Raw genomic sequence first — 23,608 nt, forward strand, 5'->3', positions numbered from 1 at the left:
CCTATACAAAATATATGGCCTTTTTTATTTTTTTCTTTGTGCTTGTAGTGATGCACCATGATTCAGATGTAGGCATTTTCATTTCTTATAAGCAATTTATGTTAAAATTTTTCAAGCAGAAGAAAGAGATAGAACTAGGGAACAGGCACAAAGGAACTAAAACTAGGGCGAAAACCAAATTGCATCAGTTCCTCCCGAGCCAAGATGTAATGATGTATTAAAAGTGTCTTGCTGTGTGGTATCCTTATCTTAGATGAAGACTTTGTAGCTGGGATACATGGTCCTGTCTCCTGTGGAGATGGTCACACTAACGAACCATGTAAATCTTTTATTTCTCTAAGGATTCATGTAGCCAACCAGTGGCAGGACAAGATTCAAAGTAGCCGACCCCAACAGCTTGGGGTTAAGATTGAGTTGTATTAACTAGAATATATGTAGCTTAATCACATCTGAACATGAACTATTATACATCTAATTCTTTTCCCTGATAATTTCAGAAGCTAGGATCAACTGCCTGTTAACAGTTTGGAAAGACATCATCCACCAACTAGGAAACAGCTTGACCCAAGTTAATAAAGTACAAACCTAACATGCATGTAGCCAGCTATGACCTCACTCTAGCCAGCCTTTCCCTTATTTCTTCCAGCTCTTCCTCATCGTCAGCCCCCTCAGCTATAGCTTCCTGCAAATAAGCATAAACCAGTTGTTCCTTAAATGTCTTATAAAGGTTGCAGAAGGGAAAAAATGGGAATTGGAGTGCATTCGTGATAATAATACCTCTTGGGCAGCTCTCGCTGTCTGTGCAGGTTGCTTTATCCTCTCTCTCCTGACTGCTTCTGGGAGTTGTGCAGCAGTCTCACCAGCTATTTCTGTCAAAACTTTGTCAACTTCTTCTTCAGTCTCCTCTTCTATATCTTCTGAATCAAGTGCTGTGTCAACAGCATCATTCACAATCTCTTCAATGACTCCTGCCTACAGCTCATGTACACAAGAAGTCAGCAGTGAATAATTTCAGAAAGAAAAACTGATTCTTTTCTTGCCAGTTGAAGTTACTAATTTTTAATTTAAAAAAAAATATTGCATTTAAAAAAGAATGAGAGGTAAAAAGTTATTGATTAACAAGAGTTCAAATACAAGTCCACAGATTCGGGAAAAAGAAAATTCATGGTAGCAAATCCATAGTCCAAAACTAAAAGACCAAGCTCCATCCTCTAACAAGAAACATCAAAAAGTGAAAAACAGAACCTAGTTCAGCAGAGGATACCAGTAAAAGTCACTTCTATACATATAACTTCTAACAAGGCTATCAGTAGCCTGATAAGATCCAAGATCAAAAGGAAAGGCTCGATGTGGATGACTAAGACTAGGGCTGTCAATGGGTCGGGTCTATGTAGAACCAGTCCTGAACCAATTATTAATCGGGACAAGTCACAGACCCAGAACCATCCCGGTTAATAGTTGGGTCTATTGGGACCTGATAGACCCAATTATACTGAAAACTGTATTTGTTTATTTAAATAATAACTTAGCATTTAAATTTTGATTACATAACCTTAATAAAAATGATAGAAAAATACTAAATTATTTATATGTTAATAAATTAAACATTTTAAATTAATATTATATTACTTATTATCTATCAAATTTACCATTTCAAACATAAAATATGATAAAAAATTATAAGAAAATAAAAAAATCATATATTTAATAAAATAATCGGTTCCAGGTCTGAATTGGTTTGGGACAGGCAAGAACTGGAACCGATCCAATTATTAATTGGGACAAAAGCATGGAACCATAATAGTTATAATCAGTTTGGTCAGTTTAGGTCTGTTGGGTAGACCCAACCCATTGACAGCCCTACCTAAGACATCACATTGGAAACCTTTCTCTAGGTATAATATTTTAAAAAGTCTGAGGCATACACCTTGGAAACCTTTCTCTAGGCAAGGCTCAAGGAAAATGCCTTGAGGTACTTGGAAGTGCAAGACATGTCTCACACCTTGAGATGATTTATATTAACACGTGCTTCATAGTTTATATATTAACTAAGAGTCCGTTTGGTTCACGTTCGGGATCGGAATTGGAATATCCTAGAATTGGAATGGAAATCCCATTCCAAGGGGAGAGCCTGGAATGGCCATGCCCCCTTTATGGGGGAATCCTATTCCGCCAGGAATGGTAATTGGAATCCCATTCCAACAAAACAAACAATTGGCATTGTAATGGCCATTCTGATTTCGATTCCAGGTACCAATTCCAGGGAACCAAATGGACCCTAAGTTTTCACATCAGAATAACGAGTTAAAAGACCAGTTCTAGGTTTTCAATGTGTGTGCTTCTGTGTGTAATTTGCTTAGAGTTTAGACTGACAATTTATTTATTACTCTTAACATGTTATGGGTTTTTAAGACCCCATGAGGTGTTGGTCTACATCAAGAGTTCTCTAATGAGATATTCAGAGTTTGTAAGAGTGTCTATCATTCATTTTAGTTTTTAAGCTTTTAATGTTCTTATAGACCTTCATCGTGTGCATAATTCAATATATCATTTTAATTCATGCTTTAATTTAAAAAATGAGATCTCACTAGGCTTAAGCCTCAGGCAAGGCAGGATAGAATTATATTCTTAAGCACTGTTTCCTAGACTTGGGTTTTAGAATTATATTCTTTAAGCTCTAATTTTGGTCCTGCACATCAATCAAAAGCTTGTCCTATATCATCTGTCAACATACTCATACTCATCCAGCACATCTGAAAAATGAAGAAGTCCAAATTTAATGAATCATGAAATGGAAACACTGCAGGAAGCAATCAAATTCATTGAACAGTTGGTAACTTCTCAGCAATATGCTGCAGTACCATGTAAATTTTATCCAGTGATAAGTCCACCAACAGTCAGATAAATACTTACTTTACCTTCTCAAATAAAAGCAAGAAATATTGATAAAAAAAATAAAAGCAAGAAATAAAAAAAGAAGAAATAATTCTGCTGATGGCCACATTACAGGTAAATTAAGCACACGGAAGGCATGGAAGCAGGGTCGATGATATGGTATTACTTTTTCCAGTGAACATCAGAAATATTAGCACACCTCTCCAAATTTGAATAAAATATGAAACATGAGACTATCAAGTTTTCTTTTTAGTGAAAGCATGGAAGCTTCCTAGATGAGAAAGAAAAGAAAATGAAGACAGAAACAGAGATACCTTGGTCATTTCTTTACTAAATTCTTGCATCGTAGTAGCCATTTCAGGAGCTTTCATGAGGTTATTAACAAGCTTCATGACTTCTGCACTTTTTGATAAATGACCCACTGTTCGAGCAATTGCTGCAAATACAGCCAGAAAAATGAAAAAGAAGGACTAATTATCTGAAAACAAAGATACATGTGAACAACATCTTGGGACCAAAGATCAAACAGATATTGGCAACAAGAGAACCCTAGCTTATTTTCATAAATTAATTCAGATGGTCCAAACCGAATTCTTGAAAAATGGGAATCAAAGTTAAAAATAAAAGTACAAGATCAATATTGATAAAGTGCAAGTAATCAATACAATTTTGTTTCATATTTATCAGTGCTACTCAATAGAGCCTTACCCAACTATATGGGGTCCACATAATTCAACTGTCTGACCATTCTATTCTACAAGTGCTACTACAGTACAGTTGTGTTGTGTCTACAGAAAAATAAGCGAGAGCGAGTGCAACATATAAACAAGGATGCCATGCAAATGGATAGAAGTATAGTCCTTAATGTGATTAGACTTACCCCATCTGCATGATCAATTATTTGCTTTATTACTTTTGCAAATTGAGTATATATAACTGATTGGCTCCAATATTTGTACTGGTTCTAATTCACGAAAGGTTAGGCCCAATGTTCTTTCGAGAATAATATCTGAGTGAAGATTAAAAAATTATTAACCAACATTGATTTCCACAAAATTATCATCCTAAAGATCCATATTTAATCTGGAGCTTCTTTTATCAATAAGTGATTAGAATTTTATAAAACAGATAACACAATGATACAGAGATAATAATACAAAAAGTGATAGCTAAACTGTTGCTTACCCATGTAAACAGTTAAAGATAGAACATTGGTGACAAAGATGCCAAGGACCAGAGCTCCACCTCTCATAACCCAAGGATCTACCCAATTTTATCTGAGACATACCTAATCAAAATCTACCCAGAGAATCCTGAAGAGGTTAATCAAGGATAGGAAGATAGGCCTGGATAAGGAAACCCTGAAAGTTAAAGGGGCTTCAACTAGTTCAGTATATGATCAAGAATTCAGCTAATTCTCATGATCAGCATCACTACTGTTGTTACTACGAGGAATTCTATTTATAGTGTACATAAGAAAATGGCCTTGACTATGTAGTGTATGAATAGATAAAACTCAAAATCATTATATTATAGCACAAAGAAAAGGGGGTGGGATCCCTAACAAATAATTGAGAAGAAATTAGCAAGAATTCAGAAAGAAGAAATCAAGAACTTAAAGACTAAATGAGATTAATCAAGAGTACTCCAAGATTCAGGAAAAAAATGTGTGAAATTAGAGACATAGTAAGAAGAAAGATATTAACAAGAGAGAAGAAAACCCCAAAATACCCGTCCTTGGATCTCACAAGCTTCAATTTATTTCATTACATTCATCTTTTCCAAAAAAATTAATTACACAGATTCAATACAAACTCACTAGAAATTCCTGGTTCTCCCTTCAAAAGTTTCTGATTCAGACTCAATGACTGACCAGAACCAGCTCCTAACTGCTTTAAAACTAAACCTATATAACTTATAAAAGACACTCAAATATGGACTCTAATGCAGTCTATACTGTTAACAGAAAGAATAAAAAGACTATAATAGACATGGAACAGTGAGGTATCTGTTACTCCATTTCAGCTGAAGATTGATTCATACATTGTACATCATGATTAAGGATTCAGCATCCAACTGATATAATTTCTTAGTGTTTCATTGCATTCAGGAGTCAAACAATTCAAATTGGGTATTGCCTTCAATGTAGCACTAGTCCAGCATTTATCTTAATTATGACCATGGTACATCTATGAATAACCGGTTGCCCCATTCAACAAATCAACTAGCTGACCTAACTTAGAGGCAATGTGCTTCTAACATAACAAGTTTGTCAATGGCCAATATAATGAGTTTGGCAATGTGCTTCTAACCCAAACTTCTGTTATAGAAAAATGTAAACTACTTCTACAAATAGACAATGCATATATACTAATAGCAAAATACTAGAGAATACATGAAAGGATGTACCAGAGTTTCACCTAAATTTGTCAATGGCTACTAACATCCAAGAGATGAAGAAAGATACTACGTGATATCTCAAAGCTTCTGACCCAGAAAGGATAGAAAAAAGAAAAATTTCAGAACCTTCCCTAGGGTTCTTTTGAGGAATGAGGAATACTTACCCACCCCCATCAAAACTAGGGGCAACATGACCATGAAAAAGAAAAATTCAGAACCTTGACATAAATCCTGCAAAAAAATAACAAAAAAGAGTAAAATCATCCAAAGAAAAGGAAAAAAGTTCAAAACAAAATTCAAGGAAAAGTCAAATTCACAGACAGTCCATCAAAAACGGTCCAGAACATGTCCCCAACTATCCAGTCACTCAAGTGAGGTTATAAATTCCACTCATAATCCCTCAATTGGCACTAGGTGACACTTTTTTTAAGCCTTTTTATACTCTTTTTTTTCTAACCCAAGTCCTAAGCCATGTTTTGTCCTATGGAAAAGCACCCCCCCAAAGACCCCCTAGACAATGAAAGCCTTAAGTCGAAGGAGCTAAGGAACCCCTCGCTCAAAAGGAAAAAAAAAAAAAAGAAAAAGAAAGAAAAGGGCCATTAGCCTTACAACTCTCAGCAAGGAAGGTGCCCTAGAACCCTCACCTAAACCTTACTATCCTTTATCACAAACCCACAATCCTTCAAAGCAACCCAATATATAATATCCGTTTTGAGCCTTTTTTATCCTTTTCTTTCCTCTCCTGAGTCCCAAACCATATTTTGTCCCCTTTCTAAATCTCATTAAGCTACATAGCACTTGTCATTAATCAATCTCTTATTGAACTATGATGGCTTGATCCCACCTTGAGAATGTAGGCAATCTAGGTCCCTGTTCTATATGCAACCACTCCAAAGAAAGGACATTCTTCTAGTCCACTGAGTTGAAAACCCAAAAGGACAACCTGAGAAAAAATTAGCGCATAAAAAAAGAAAAAAAAAATCCTAGAAGCACTTGGCAGTTCTCAACATCAGCACTTGAAGGATAGTTAGGCTTGAACTAGCCCCTATCATCAGATGGTCCCCCATGATGGCTTCTAACACTAGATCTCTTGGTTAAAACTCCCTTGTTTGGATTTTCTTTGCAAAACCTCTAGCAATTCTCTCTGGGTCGGCTTTTATGTCGCGAAGTGCTTGTAATCTTTTTTCATTAATGTTTAGTAAATCTTCCACTCTGATCTACAACTATTCTTCTTTAAAAGGGCATATTACATCAAAATCCTTCAAGTCAGAATTTGAACCTCAATGAGTACTGGTTCCATCCTGTACACCAACAGGAAGGTGTAATGCTGATGGGAATGTGGGTGGAGACATGATAAGCCCATAGAGCATAGGGGAGCTTTTCGTCACAATCTCTATACGTCTTTGTGGTCTTCTAAGGGTTTCAAATTGGCTTCACCTTCTGACCCTGAGAATAGTCTAAGTGATGAACACAAGGATACAACTGAAGGGCTAACAAAATCATTCAAGTGGCACGAAGAAATGTCCCAATGGACAAGGGGATGGGATAAGACCATCAACATCGGCACTGAAGACAACCCAAAAATAGTCAGGGTAGACAATATCCTTAGCCCCGAGGAAGGAGAAGCTATGGTTGCACTATTGAAAGAATTCAAAAAAATATTTGCTTGGTCATATTAAGACACGTCTGACCTAAGCACAAACATTATGGTGTACAAATTGCCTACCACAGGAGCAAAACCAATGAAGCAGAAGCTTAGGGGACTGAAGCCAAAATGGGCCCTCAAGATCAAAGAAGAAATAAAAAGCAATGTAATGTAGGTTCTCTCCTAGTTTCACACTACCCTAAGTGGCAAATATGGTACCAATGCCCAAGGACAGAAGAGTCAAAATGCAAAATGGGCATAGACTACAAGTACTTGAACAAAGCCAGCCCTAAGGATGACTTTCCTCTCTTTCACATTGGCATCCTAGCAAGCAGCATTGCTTGGAGTTCCCTTCTCTCCTTCACAGATGGCTTCTCAGAGTATAATCATATTCTCATGGAAAAGGAAGACAGGGAGAAAATATCCTTTAGCATACCTCGGGGCACTAATTATTAGAAAGTCATGCCATTCAGTTTTAAGAACTCTATTGCTACTTATCAACAAGCCATGACAACCTTGTTCCATGACATGATGCACAAAGAGATAAAGTATGTGCCAATGACATGATAGCCAAATCTTAGAAAAGGGAATAAGACATTGCCAACCTCAAAAAGGTGTTTAGTAGGCTAAAAGAGTTCAATCTAAGGTTGAATCCTCATAAGTTTGCATTTGATACAACTTCTGTCAAACTCTTGGAGTTCATGACCAATCATTGGAGAATAAAAGTTGATCTTATCAAAGTCAAGGAAATTCTATAGATACCACCTCCCAAGACAGAGAAAGTGATAAAAGGAATTTTGGGAAGGATACATTACATTAGTTGGTTCATCACCCAATTGACTCCCATCTACGAACCAATATTCAAGTTGCTCAAAAAGAATTCTTTCGAGGAATGAACCAAGGAATGTCAAGCAACAATTGACAAGATCAAGGAGTATCTAGTCAACCCTGCAATCCTCATACAATTAGTTCTAGGCCAGCCACCCATCCTATATCACTCGGTGATAGACACATCAATGAAGCATAACTTGGACAACATGATGAGAAAGGAAGAAAAGAAAGATCTATCTACTACATCAACAAGCACTTATCAATATCAGAAGCAAGATAATAAAGACAGGCCTTGCCTCGGTCTAGGCCACCTGAGAGAAGTGAGAGAACTTCAGCTGCTCCCACCAGAGACTTCCAAAAGGCTTCCAACTCCAATCAATCTCTTATAGGGATCAAAAGAAACCTCCCAAGCCCTGAGCGCCATTCTTACATAATCTCCTTGATCCGTAACTTGAAAAGTCTCTAGTTGGCTAGGGTTTTTGGGCAAAAAACGGCAGCGTCAATTTCTTGGCATTCCACTCCCAACTTCTAGATCTCCAACCCTCTACCAACTAGGTACAAACAGCTTAAAGATAATCAGCAACTTATCTCCATACACTCTTCCAATTGAAGGGTGTATGGATTAAAGAAAAAAGAAAAAATGGTAGGAAGGTGCTCTGATATCAGAAAGAATTGAAATTAGAGATATCGGAAAGAAGCAGCAGCAGAAATCAGCAGTAAAAGAAGAAGAGGATGGAAGAAGGGAGAAGGAGAAGAGTTCGATCTAATCTCTCCCCTTACTCCTAATCACATCTATTAACTTAATCTTTGTGATACAATTACAATGATGCCCTTAATGGGGCGGCCAGCTCAACAACAAAACATAAAAGGAGCAAAAAATAGTTGATAAGCCTATATTGGAAGACCCATTAACATAGACACATCTAATAAGAAAATAAAAGAACACTAAGGCTCATTCGACCTAGTCTCTCTACAAGGACAGTCAGGTGGCAATTTCTATTATCAGAATTTGACATCATCTATGCGATACAAAACTCTATCAAAGGTTGAGCCATAACAGAGCATCTCACAGAACCCCCTTCCAGAATACAAGCCTCTAAGAGCAGAATTCCCAAATGATGACATCCTCACCCATGAAGAAGAATCAGAACAAGCAATTAGTTGTTGGAAGATGTATTTTGACAAAACCAAGAATGACGCAAGTAGAGGTATAGGATTCATCCTTGTCTCTCCAGACAAACTACAGGTCCCACTCATTTTCATATCAAGGTTCCCTTGCAGTAACAACATGGAAGAATATGAGGCATGTATCACCAATCATGCTTTGGAAGCAGCATTGATGCTAGATGTCAAAACAATCAAAGCCTATGGTGATTCCCTACTCATCATTAGTCAGGCAAATCAACATTGAGAAGATCAAGAATGAAAGACTCAAGACATATCATGATCACCTATAAAATCTGACCAGACATCTCTTTTCACCATATAGCTAGAGAACAGAAGCACTTAGCCAATGCACTAGCAACCTTGGGTTCACTATTCCAGATGCCTAAAGGGAGCCGCATCCGAACAATTGTGATTGAACAAAAAGAGGAACTAATTTACTATTACACCCATGGTTTAAAATGTCGCAACATTTCGCTTATGTCACCCGACATATGCCAGTGTCGAGACATACCGACATGAACTCTCACTTGAATTAAAAAATTACAAAATGTCGGTCGATATTTCGACCATTCGGTAAATATCGCCTATGTCGTTTAAAAAGACAAAAAAAATACAATATTTCGAAACATTTCATCCAAATGTCGACAAATCAGCATATATTCAAAGTGAAGACAATCAAATTTCATCATAAACAAATAGAGAAAAAGAGAGCACTGCATCTTTGCGTGCTTGTAGAGTCTTTGAAATTTCAGGTTAAGGGTTCGAATGACTAATGGACCCTTAAGCCTAAATGTTTAAACTTATTTTATAACAGACAGCCCACAGTACATGATGGTCTATTTAAGTCTATAGACCATCACAAAAGCAAGCCTTTAAATGGAATCTTTAAAACATAATAACAAGTATGCTATAGAGCAATAGGGTCTATTGTAATACGATAGACCTCCTAATAGAAAACTTATAGTCTTATTACAAGTATATGAAGGTCTATAGTAATATTGTAGACCCTCATTATAAAGCTAACAAAAATTAATAAATAATAAGAAAATTAATATTTAAGATAAAATATAAAATATTCATAAAAATAAATGATTGAACTAACTACTTATTAAAATAAAATAAAGTGCATGAATAATATGTCTTTATAATAATTAAATATTAAATGGTTTGTCTAATTTATATGATTTAATAAATAGCTTATATAGTGATATTGTATACCCTCATTATAAAAGTAAAAAAAATGAAATAAATAATAAGAAAGTTTATATTTGAGATAAAATATTCATAAAAACCAAAAATAGTGAGATATTTTATATAATAATAAAAATATTACTTAAACTAATTACTTATTTAGAATAAAATAAAATAATTTTCTTAATAATAAAATATTAAATGGCTTATATTGTTTATATGATTTAATTCTAATTATTTATTGGAACAAAAAGATATGCATCATGGAAGATAATAGTCTAGAAAGGTGCATTAATGTTTATTTAATCATTTTATAGAATATCATTACATATTTCCACATATTTCATAATATTTCCACAATGTCTATAATTTTTACAATATTTCCATCCGATATTTCTGACATTACCGACATATGTCCTATATTTGGGTAAGCGATATCGACATCGACATTTTAAACTTTGATTACACCATTGGCAACACAACTATAGTGTTAGATGGCAAACCTTGGTTTTATGACATTCAACAATACTTAGAAGACAAGTCTTTTCCAGAAGATGTTTCATATAAAGATGGGGCAACTTAGCAATTAGCCTATTTGTATTATTATAGGGCAAAAAATTGCACAAGAGGGCCCAAGATAAAACTCACCTACTCTGCTTAACTAAGCAAGAACAATTGAGAATTTGAGATAAGACAAGTCCACATGGGTGGCTGTGGACCCCACATGAATGGGCACATACTAGCAAAGAAAATACAATGAATGGGGTATTGCTAGAGCACTATGGTGGGAAGACTACAAGTTTACCAAGAGATGCCACCAATGTGAAATATACGGAGATGTCCTCCATGGTCCATGCACCACCTATCGGTCTTCACAACCTAGTTTGGTTATTCTTATTCTTAGAGTAGGGAATAAGCATCATTAGTAGGATAACTCCTAAAGCATCTAACAATCACAAGTACAACCTCGTGGTGATATAGTACTTTACAAGGAGAGTCGGAGCAACATCCTACAAGAATGTCACCAAAAGCATGTAGCCAAGTTCATCACGAACAACATTATTTACAAATTTGGAGTTCCACATGAAATCATCTTTGACAATGTGCTGAACTTTCACAACCAATACCTTGATACTCTTTGCAAGAAGTACAGAATCAAAAGGCACAAGTCTTCCCCATATAGACCTCAGGCTAAGGGTGTCAATGGACTAGTTTTAGATTGGACCCCGTCCAGTCCAAAATCAATTTGGATGGATTGGACGGCCCAACAAAACATTGGATTGGACCAATCCGGTCCAAAATATTTATTAGATTGGACTGGACCTGGTCCGTCCATAATAAATTTATAATGGATTGGGTTGGATTAAACCAATATCTGGTCCATTGATATAAGATAAGAATAGGTGTCAATGGACCAGGTTTGGGTTGAAACCTATCTAAATCCAAACGAATTTGGACAGATTGGATGGTCTAGACATTGAATTAGATCGGTTCAAAATGGTCCAAAATATTCATTGGATTGGATTGGACCTGATCCATTTATAATGGACTCACATTGGACTGGAGTGGATTGTACCAAATCCAATCCAATTGACACCCCTACCTCAGACCAATGGAGCTATCGAAGCTGCCAACAAGACTATCAATATTGTAGAAGACCATAAGGACATACAGAGGCTGGCATGAAAAGATCCCATATGTCCTATGGGCTTATTGAACCTTCATCCACACTTTGATTAGTGCTACACCTTACTCTTTGGTGTATGGGATGGAACCAATACTCCCCATTGAAGTCCTGATTTTGACTAGAAGGATTTTGGTGGAAGATGCCCTTTCTAAAGAAGAATGACTACAAATTAGAGTGTAAGAGTTATTGAACATTAACGAAAAAAGTTACATGCTTGATGCAACATAAAAGCCTATCAAGAGTCAATTGACAAAGGTTTTGCAAAGACAATTTGACTAAGGGAGTTTCAACCAAGAGATCTAGTGTTGAAAGCCCTCATAGGGTCATCTTGATGCTAGGGAAAAGTTCAACTCTAATTGGGTTCCTTATGTCATCATGAAAGTATTACCTAGTCATGAAGTTCAACTTGTCGACCTTGATGGAAATGAACTCCCAAGGCTTACCAATGCTAACAGGATTAAAAAAATACCTTGCATAGCCCATTGGACAAAAAACCTAAAATGGTGGTCTAGGCAAAAGTTAAGGAAAAAAATAACCTGATAGGTTGAAAACCTGAAAGGGCAGCCCAGAAAAAAGCTAGGGCACCATCATAAAAGAAAAAGAGAAATTCCCTTTCTACTCTCATCAAACCCGAGACTAAGGACAAAGCAACTGATTATGGTTCACTAAAAGAGAGGCCATCTCTAGTTGATTGCTATTCCACTAAGCCACCTATATTTACACATTCACCCCTTGCTACCCATGATTGAGCCTTGGCCTTTCCTTTTGAAAAGTCCCAAAACACACCTAAACCCTTTCCTAGAATGAAAATCTCACCTTGAGCATCTCTTTGGGCAACATGGAAAAAAAGATAAAGAAAAGTAAAAAAATCCAGGAAAAAAAACTAAGCAAAGGTCTCCTAGAGTCTACCACTTGTATCTTAGACAAGGGGTGACGAAAACCTCGAGAGATCCACAAAAGGGGAGGCCATCTTTGTCTGAATATTTATCTCAAGCCACTCACGATCACATCTTAATCCCTTGCAAGCCACTTTGGAGTTGTCCTTTTCTTTCTTAAACCTAAAGAATTAAAAAAAAAAAAGATGACAAAAGCACAAAAATATTTTCACTTTTACCCCAATTAACCTTCCCTAGGGTTCTTTTGAGGAATACTTACCCACCTCCATCCAAATTAGGGGCAACATGATCATGAAGAAGAAAAGTTCAAAATCAAAACATAAATCCTCCAAAACATGAAAAAAAAAAAGAGAAGGAAAAAAAGCAAAATCATCAAAATAAAAGCAAAATTCCAAAATAGAAGTCAAGGAAAAGGCAGTCACAATCAATGTTTTAAAACGCGGAGGCGTGATGCAAGGTGATGAGGGCAGATTTGGCCCTCCAGTGAAATTGTGACACGTGGCACCTCGTGACAACTAGGAAAACACCCAGCCAACAAACTTACGAAGTTGGTGACCCACCCGGGCACCAGTCTGGCCGGCCTGGCGCGACCTGCGCACGACACACTCGACCTGCGCGGCGCACGCGGCCTGCGCGAGCTGCGTGCGGCGTGCGGCCAGCGCGACCTGGACCAACCTAGCGCATGATCCGGCCAAGCCGCCCATAAGGCGCCCACCGACAAACCTGGCCTAGACACTGACCCGCCGACTGACACAGGCGCCGACCTAACGACCTGGCCTAGACACTGACCCGCCGACTGACGCAGGCGCCCCCTAACAACTCGGCCCAGGCGCCGACCTGGCCGCCTGACACAAGCGCCAGCCTGACGACCTCGAGGAGTTCATCACCGTACCCTGGTTATGACAGGATGCGACGAGTCTTACCGTTTGGAGGCTTTTCACCCACCTAACCCGCGAGGACTCCGATATATAAAGACCTCACCCCCCAAAGGGGAGGGGGATGAAAAAAGGGAAGTAACCCTGCTCTCTAGCTCTCTCATATTATCTTCAAAGCTCTCTACAATAAGAGTGCTAACTTAAGCGTCGGAGAGCCCCCACCGGGAAAATACCCCCGGGACCTCTGATTCAGTTCTCGCAGGTCCTTCAGCTCCCGCCGCCTACAAAGAGGAGGAAAAGATGGAGTTCTCGGAGGTCCCTCAGCTCCCGCCACCTACAAAGAGGAGGAAAAATGGAGTTCTCGTAGGTCCCTCAGCTCTCGCCACCTACAAAGAGGAGGAAAAGATGAAGTTCTCGCAGGTCCCTCAGCTCCCGCTGCCTACAAAGAAAGAAGACCACCTCATGCTGAGGGCAGTCGGATTGCGCCGCACCAGGGAGCTCCAGCATTCTCTAAGTCACCGGCCGCCTAGTAGGCAGTTCGCCACCAGGCAATTCGCCACCAAGCAGTTCACCACCAAGCAGCTCGCCACCAGGCAGTTCGCCACCAGGCAGTTCGCCACCAAGCAGTTCGCCACCAGGTAGTTCGCCACCAGGTAGTTCGCTACCAGACAGTTCGCCACCGGGCAGTTCACCACTAGGCAGTTCGCCCCCAGGCAGTTCTCCACCGAGCAGTTCGCCAGTAGGCAGTTCACCACCAAGTAGCTCATCACTAAGGCACGCCACCACCGGGTCAAATAACGAGGTACTTAGCCAAAAAAAAATTACATCACAAAACATTGGTACGTGGCCGAAAACGGTTACATCACAAGGTGTTCCACTACCTAGAGGCGTGAGGCGTGGTTTAGAACACAAGAGGCGTAAGCCTCCCAAACACAAGGAGGAGTAAGCCGCCTTAAGAGGAGGGGGGTTAGGAGGAGGATGAAGAGGAAGGGTGGATCTCATTTTTTCTTTATTTTTAATAAAAATCTTTTATACTAAGAACAATAAAGATGCATAACACTAGTTGAAGGGGGGTTTTGTTGAAGCACAGGCAAGCCTAACTCAAAAAAACAAATTGGGCTGCATCAAAAAGGGGGCAGGGGGTAAAGCCCCACAACCGAAGGGGCAGGGGGCAAACCACTTTCTTTCCCCTTATCTTTTCTTTTCTTCCCTTATCCTTTTCTTTTCTTTCCTTTTCTCTTTTTTTCTTCTCTTTATTTTTCTTTCCCTTCCCTTTCTTTTCTTTTCCTTTCCTTTCCTTTCCTTTCCTTTCCTTTTTTTTCTTTTTTTCTTTTTTTTTTTTCTGTATTTTTATATCAGATGTGCATGAGGCGCATGAGGCATGCACCTCTAGCATGCCTCATGAAAAAAGTGCCTGAGGCATACACCTCTTGCACCTGAGGCGTACGCCTCAAAGGTGTTAGTGCCTCTGGCATACACCTTAGGGCATTTTGGGAGCACCTTGCCTAGAGCTCCCACGCCTTTTAAAACATTGGTCACAATCCATCAAAGAAGATCAAAATCATGTCCCCCAACTATATAGGCACTCAAGCAAGGTGATAAATTCCACTCATAACCCCTCAATTGGCTCCTAGGTGCCACTTTGTTGAGCCATTTTATCCCCTTCTTTTCTAACCAAAGTCTTAAGCCACCTTTTGTCCTATGGAAAAGTCCTCCCTAGACCCCTAGACAATAAAAGCCTCAAGTCAAAGGAGATAGGTGGTACCCCTCTAAAGAGCTCTCACTCACCCAAAATACAATGAAAAGAAAAGCATAGAAGTGATCAAAAGAATGAGAAGGAAAAGGGAGAACTGAATGTTCTTGCTGCCCCAACGATTTGTATTTATAAGAGATTTTATAATGTACAATATGATACCCTACTGCCCTAAAATAAAGACAGAGAAGAGTAAGAACAAATAAACAAGCCCATAAAGTATGCCTCTACCTGGAGTAGACCTCCTATCACCAATGCACCTGGCCTAGTCTACATCATTGTACACTTCAATCTTCATTTGGTCACTATTCTGATAAAGTATGCCTCTACCTGGACACCTCTTCAAGTAAACAAGAATCCTTTTAACAGCTAGAAGATGTATACTCCTAGAATGTGCATATACTGACTAACCAAACTGATAGCAAAAGAAATGTCATCTAATCATACAAAGATATAGAAATTTCCCAACAAACCATTGATACATAGCCTTATCTTCTAGAGGTTCACCACCCTTTGCATTGATCTTGTGATTTAACTCAATAGATGTATCTACCAGTTTAACACCCAATTTTCCTGTTTCTTGGGGAAGATCATGAACATACTTTCTCTGAGACACAAATATGCCGTGTTTAGACCTGACTACTTCAATGCCCAAGAAATATTAGTATTTCAGTTCACACTAGTATTTTGCCTCATACTCCTTATTTAGTAGCTTCTTAGGAGAGACAATTTCTCCCACATTGTTGCCTGTGATCATTATATCATCAACATAAACCACAAGGATAGTCACCAAAGATCTATTTCTTTAAATAGAGTATGATCAGTCTAAGCTTGCATATAACCAAATCTCTCCATTCTCCAAGGAATATATAATTCTGTCAAACCATGCTTTGGGAGACTGTTTCAGCCCACAAGAGAGTATGCCTGAGACAAAGTGTTACTATCTCGCGTAAAATTCTGCTACCAAACTATGTCATAATCTAAGTTCAACCCAGCAAAAAACTTAAAAACTCTATTCCTCTCAACCAATTTCCTCTAAGTAGCGGAATTGTTTCTATTCTTCCAATCAATTGTTTCCCTCATGCTACAATGATTTTAGGGTAGAAAAGTAAATTGACATCAGCTTCTCCCCTTGCTTAAGATTGGTAACTTCACTCCTTAAGTCAGAAGCTCTAGCAACATCAAGGGGCTCAGAACGTGTCTCTACACATAATCCGAAATTTCTTTAGCCATTTTCTTCCATAGGTAATTTGGCTAATATGGGACTGCATAAAGTTGCAGAGCCATGTCATAACCATATATTTTTCTTGAACCCATTTACTATGAGAAGCATCTGTAGTGTCCTGTATATTAGTATCACCAGCCAAATAACCCATCTTTCCTCTTCCTCCGATTGCCATTTTAGAAAACTGAGCCCACTCTAAATAATTGCATCCCATCAAGTTTCACTGTTGCAATCTGAAAACTAATACTTCCTGTCAGACTTCCAGACCCTAACATACCTTCTCAACTAAGTTTAGGTTCACTTCTAGCAGCCTCCATATTGCACACGATTCCAACACTTCAAAATCTGGCCAAAAGAGGAGAAAAAACACCCTTCTGTTAACTTGATTTCACACCTATCTGATAAAAAAAATCTCCCAAATGAAACAATCAATTCAAACAACCTGTTAACAGGTTGAAAACACTCTTTCAGCAACCCAACAAATAAAAACAATCTGAAGTAACCCCTTATGGTTATGATTCAGACTATCTCCTGTAGTAAAACCCTAGGACCAACCCTAGAGAAAGATAAAACAGGTTAGCTACTCCCTCCAGAAGTCCCAAAACCTACTGCTTCAAATCAATCTTAGGGGATAAAGAAAATCTACCCAGAAAACACTGGGTACCACCTTCAATCAAAGGTTTAATGTTTAAACCCTAAAAAGATCTGATCTCTCTGATTCTTCCTGGTTTCTGGGCAGTCTCCAGATCTCCAATCTTGGGCAGGAACTGAATCTCCAAGAAGCCTTCAAGAATCAGGCCAAAACAAACTGAACATCCAGCCCTAAACTTATCTCATGTAACCGGATGGGTCAAGGCAACATGAGATAAAAAAACGAGGGCTTAGACCTGCTCAGATACCAACTTGTTGAGTTGTCAACTAGCAGAACACTATTTTAGTGTTAAGAGAAGGAAAAAAAAAAGGACAGAAAGCTGACAAGGAGAAAGAAGAGAAGAGAAACAGAGAAGAAAATAAAAAGGAAAAGGGAGCAGAATTGACTATTCCTACCACCCCAATGATTTGTATATAAGAGCAATTTTATAGTGTACAATGACCATAATACCCTTCTGCCCTAAAATAAAGACAAATAAGAATAGAACAAATATACATGCCCATAAACAATCTACTGCAGTTCTACACAAAGAAGTCCTTAATATTTTCAGTATAGAATCTATAGATTTTCTCTTTTCTTCCCAAACGCTACATGTAATTGCATGGGAATACCTATGGGTTTACCCTTCCTCCCAAGTCAATGCCTTCTCTAGCAGCAAAATATATGTGACTGTAAAGACATACATATTATCTACATTACCCATATTGATGGGGGCACCACTGGACAAGGTCTTAGAGACAAAATTTATACCAAAAACTGAAATATCTAACATAATAAGGCATCCGTGTACAGGCATCCAGGTATCATAAAATATGATAGCCATGCAAAGTAAGATGCTATACAGTTATTTATCAAACAAAAAAAATGTAAGATGCTATGCAGTTGGACCTATTATTAGGTGCGGAAAAAAACAAACACACGGTTTGCTCTCTATTTATGTGCTTTTATAACAGAGTTATCTTACTAATCAAAGCAAATCAATTTGGACCTAACTTACCTTATAATTCTAATTCTTTCTTGCAAGGTAAAAAAAAAAGGAGGTTAGGGAACAAAAGCAATAATATAAATTAGAAAATTCACTTAAGAACTTATTCAAATATACAGTTTAGTTTCTCAAAAAGAAGGATATATGCAAAAGTAAATCTATAATTTTAGGGAAATTGTCTAAAACTCGCCATGAGTTTTCAACATTTCTCTTAAACTCATCACAACTTTTCAAAATGTCTAAAACTCACCATGTCAGTAAGTTTTTATTTTCTAAAACTCACCTTCCGTTGGTGCACTGTTAATGCTTCTTAACAGATGTGTCCATGTCAGCATAAATAACAATTTTCATGACCAAATTACCCCTGAATGGTGAGTTAGAGAAAAAAATGGTCTTTTTCAGTTTTCAATTTTCTTGTTTTTTTCTTTTTGCATTTTTAGTGTTTTGTTATAATTTCCAATGCTTTGTTATAATTTCTATTTTTTTTACATTTTTCTATTTTCTACAATCTATAAATTTTCCTGTATTTTTGTTATTTATTTACAATTTCTGTGTTTTTCTATAATTTTTGGTGTTTTCTACAATTTTTATTTTCTGATTTTTTTCAATAGTTTCTATAATTTGAAAATAAATTTTTATTTTGTTTGCAATTTCTATAATTTTTTATATTTTTTTAATTTCTATGGTTTTATGTATTTTATATTTGAAAATATTTTTTTGAACATTTTCCTTTTTCATGTCTAAATAATAAAATGGTAATATAATTTATTTAGTATATATTTTATATTTTTCTATGAAGGTTAAAATGGTAATATATTAACACCCGTTAGTCTCTTTAACGTCAAGTTAGTGACATGGTGAGTTTTAGACATTTTGAAAAGTTGTGATGAGTTTAAGAGAAATGCTGAAAACTCGTGGTGAGTTTTAGACAATTTCCCATAATTTTATATAGAGATCTACCATACCAACACTTTCCCCGAGGTGCATTGCAATTGAATTCATCTGTGCCTTATTCTCATGAAGACGGTTCACAGCCTTTCTTGATCTCACAATTTCCTTAGCAAGTGCCTAAAAGCATATTACATGTCATAATGTAAAATATGGGGAAAAAACTTTTGAATGTCAGAAGCATGTAGTAAAACAGAGATTTTGACCATGAAGATTAGTAACAGAAAGGATCGAAAAGGATGAGATTATTAAAAGGTGTCACTAGTTAAAATCCTAAGGTTCTTCATCTTCACTTGAAACATAATAGTACCTGCAGAAAAAAGATCTCCATTTAAATCTACGGATGATGAACTTCAATATGAAATAGTAAACCACATTAAGGTCAGGGTGAAAGGATATGATGCAAGCTCCACTTACCTAAGGCAAGTGGAAGGGGCAAACAAACCTCCATGAGGCCAGTATCTGACTAGGCTATCTGCTTCAAGTTAGCAGACCTCAGAATCCATCAAAATGGTATATGCAATCTAGAAACTGAGACTTAGCCTCCCTCATCAAATGCCTTAGACCTCCATTAGCCATAGGAGCCTCTAGAATCCATTAATGACAACCTAGAAGTCACTCTCTGTCCTACCGATAGGTTCAATTCACTCTTTTCTTGGGAATATTGAATTACATTAAATTTTCTCCTAAGACCTACTGTCCTTCACACAAACACTTCATCATCATCTAAGCCTTATCCCAACTGTATGGGGTCGGCTACATGAATCCTGTTTCACCATTCCATTCTGTGTAATGCCATCCTTTCCACAAACACCTTATGTTGTAAAATTCTCCCAAAATACTGCCCCTTTATTATTCAGTTTCACTAATATCGTGTGCAGTCCTATCATTTCCTCAATGCATTGTCAGAAATCCATGTATCCAAAATCAAGTCTCCTCAGTAATACAATGAATCACTGTAACAATACTGATAAAATGGACCACTCTAGCAGTGACCAGGCCAATAATCTCTTTGTCCTAGACCCCATCAGAAAAGATCTTAGAATTCCCCTCTTCCTAGATAATCCATCAATTGTTTGCTCAAAGAGTCCACATTTTTCTCCTAAACTATTGAGTTTCGATACGCTCTATGGTGGTACATTCCATTTGGGCTTATATCCTTTAGCTGTTTGGGATTCGTTAAGAGCTCAAGATTTCCATGTCCCCTAAAACAATAAATCATTATAATGACTCAAGGAAAGCTATAGACTCCATTTCTAGAAAAGTGCAATCTCTCAAGGAAATTATCTATTTATTTTAAAGAGATCCTTGAGATGACTTCCAAAGTTGAATTTCTCATTCTCTTGGGTGCTTTTTTGTTGATAAATGTTCTTGGGTACTTCAAGTAGGCAATACACTGGTTATCTCTCCAATGAGATTATGAAAAATTAATTCTAGGTGAGTTGACTTATAGATGTTAATTTCCTTTCCTGTTTGCCTTTTAACTCCAAGGTTTAGTTTTTCCCATCTTGCTTTCTTATTTAACAGTGAAGTTCATTCATATATATAATTTATCTTCTTAACCAAAAATATTAGCAACTTCACATTCAATTGTTTTGTGTTTTGGTGTAGGAGACCTAAAAGGTAAGGCCAAATAAATGATGTATGCTGTCACCCCAAACATCTACTAAATGTTCCTGTATAAAGATAAAGAATGTCCTAAGATCTACTTGAAGATGAGGAATCTATATTGGCACAAAAAGAAGCAAGTGAAAAAAGGGCATAGTATAGCTTGAAATCAAAGAAAAACAATTCTAGTCATGGAATCAAGAAAAACAAAGGGAAGAATCAAAGGAATTATGACAACTTTCATGCTAGGGAAAACAATTCTGGTTATTCTTTCAGTATGGCTTGAAATCCTAACCAAAACTAAGAACCCTGAGGAGATGTGAACTGGTACTTAATCATGAAAAGCCTGTATACGTCCAAGAAGTTAGGGTAACTGATATGAGCATTGATAACCAGGCTGATCAAATGGATTTAACACAGTGTATCATATGGGCACTGATGGGATAACCGGGAAACACCAGTAAACGATTTAAAGAGCATTTGCACATATAATACTGTATCTTGTTGGCACATATCTTTTTTTTTTTTGGTGGGAAGCTGGCACTATCATTTGAACCTATATTGTAAGTTAAGGGAGGAGAAACCATCAAATTTCATGAATTTCTGATCAAGATAGTGTCGAGACCATTTACTTCCGTGCTCCATGATTCTTTATGGTCTTCATAATTTTTTCTTTTTTATTTGGTAATCAAAATTCATTCCTTCTAAATCAACTAACAAGCATATAATGCATAAAACATGATACGAGGTGAAAAAAAAAGTTGGAATAAATATCAGAAATATAATAAAATTCAGCAGAATTTTATTTTAGCGAAGAAAACTCAAAAAGGCTATACCTTTGCTGAGACCATGTCGTTTCTCTTGGCAGCTTCTCTAATCGCTTTCTGTACACTCTTCTCCTCTCTCTGCACATCTGGAATAAACAGAAAAGCAACCCATGAAAAATCGTTATTCAAAATCACTAAAACAAGCATCGTATCAGACGATCCCATTGATCAAAATTCCGATCCGTGGAAGGAAACAAGGCTCGAACTGCATCCGTTTTGGAATGAATGATACATATCGGAAACAGAGGCAAAAGAACTTGATAAAAAAAAGAACGACATAATGGGCTGTTGACTGTAAACCGAGAACTGACCTCGGATTTGGCGCTCGATATTGCGGCACTCTTGCTTGAGTCGCCTCTGCCAATCTCTCAATTGCTGCTGTGGATTTGGCTTGGGTTTCAACAGACTTTTCACTTTATCCATCTCTACCTTGTAATACCCAAATAATAGGGGAAAGAAAAGATATAGACGAAGACGAAAAAGTCAAAGAAGAAGGAATGCACTAAGATCGCTTAGGATCTTCGTTTCTGTATTTGTTCTTCCATGGAAAAATACGAATGCTTTCTAAGATGCGCGCGGTGATCAGACATACCAATTCTCGGAGTTGGACGCTGGCGTTGTGCCGCGGCGGCGCCAGCCAACCTCTCCCATCGTCCATGCTCTCGGTTAGATGTGGATATGGACTTTCTCGGGATGTCCATTCTAAACTGGGTTTAGAAATGGGCCACCCACGGCCGTAACCCAACCACAACCTGGCCCATTATGGCATTATCTTCCTTTCATGGCCCAAATCAACAGGCTGAAAGCTCTTCTGGCTCAAACACGGATATTTTTCGTGGCCGTTTGGGAGGGTTTTCACACAGCGGCTTATATCTTTGCAAGGTGGGCCCCACATAAGGATGACAGAAAGCCTAAAGGCTATGTTTGGTTATGGTTGAGCCCAAGAAAGTAACTTTCTGGCAAAGCTATTTTTAGTAGTTTCTTCGGTGAAGGCAGCTTAATCAAAGCCGATGGGATTAATTGAAGGTGTTAGCTGCTCAGCAGGCTGTGGAACCAATAATAACATTCCACACCAATCATAAAATACATGAAGCCCACAACCATTCAACCTCAGCTTTCTCCACATGACACACTATCCAACTTACTTCCTTATTTGTCTTTTTGGTTAAAAGAATATTGATTGCAGATCCTCTTTTACCTCAAGTCCAAGATAATATGTCATGCACATGAAGCTCCCAAACACAGCCCTGGCTGTTTTTTTCCAAACTGCCAAAGTTCCCCATTCATATCTAATTATCTACCACCCACAATACACTACAGCGGCACGTTCAACATGTTTCGTACTTGTATGTTGTCATTGATAGAGGTGTGCAGCTGTAGCATCTTGTGGCTCTGTAGGTAGCATGTGAATAGTGTCTTGTGGGTAGCAGAACCTATCTGGTAAGGGGGATAAGAGATTGAAGCACACCAAAGATTAGAAGGTTTTTGGGGTTCTGTCAAAGTACCGCCCCTCATTATAAGTACTTATTTATCAAATAAGCACTCCCAAAATGGGCTTAGAAACAAATCATGTTGTCACAAGATTTTTTTTTAGGGAGGGGGTATGGGCCATGAGGGATGGGCTAAGTCCCATTGTGTGAGAAAAATAGGGTCAAATAGAGTGACAAACTTGAGGTGCAAATGGAAGAAAATGGAGCAAAAATTTAAAAAGAAAAAAAAAAAGAAAAACAATACCAAACAGTGATTCAAAATGGATCAAAAATTTAAAAAGAAAAAAAGAAAAACAATACCAAACAGTGATTCAAAATGTTTCAACAGTGGCTCTTTTCAAAGCCATCTATACTAAACCTAAATTAAAAGGCCAAATCACCAGGTTTACATGCTGATGTGTTGGTTTTTAAGATTATTGGCACATGGCATGACATGAGTGGAATGGCCAAAACTTCATTTTTCATTTCACAGTATCCGCAGCATTGACACATTGATCAATGTAGACTAATATAGTGAGCACATCGGCCAGATT

At 37.6% G+C, this 23,608-nt stretch overlaps 1 protein-coding gene across 1 annotated transcript; it reads right to left on the minus strand.

The window, feature by feature from the left end:
• Positions 1–380: 380 nt before the first annotated feature.
• LOC148870913 (vacuolar protein sorting-associated protein 24 homolog 1-like) lies at positions 381–22,426 on the minus strand. Its single transcript, XM_088972647.1, has 7 exons — positions 22,178–22,426; positions 21,897–22,014; positions 21,595–21,671; positions 19,168–19,270; positions 3,210–3,331; positions 778–972; positions 381–682 (listed from the first exon to the last, which is right to left on the minus strand). Exons 1-7 carry the CDS (start codon positions 22,241–22,243, stop codon positions 605–607), a joined length of 759 nt encoding a protein of 252 aa, XP_088828773.1. The 5' UTR covers positions 22,244–22,426; the 3' UTR covers positions 381–604.
• Between the last annotated feature and the right edge of the window lie 1,182 nt (positions 22,427–23,608).

This window comes from Nelumbo lutea, chromosome 2 (genome assembly GCF_056320005.1).
Source record: "Nelumbo lutea isolate HS-2025 chromosome 2, American lotus-T2T, whole genome shotgun sequence".
Classification (NCBI taxonomy): domain Eukaryota; kingdom Viridiplantae; phylum Streptophyta; class Magnoliopsida; order Proteales; family Nelumbonaceae; genus Nelumbo; species Nelumbo lutea.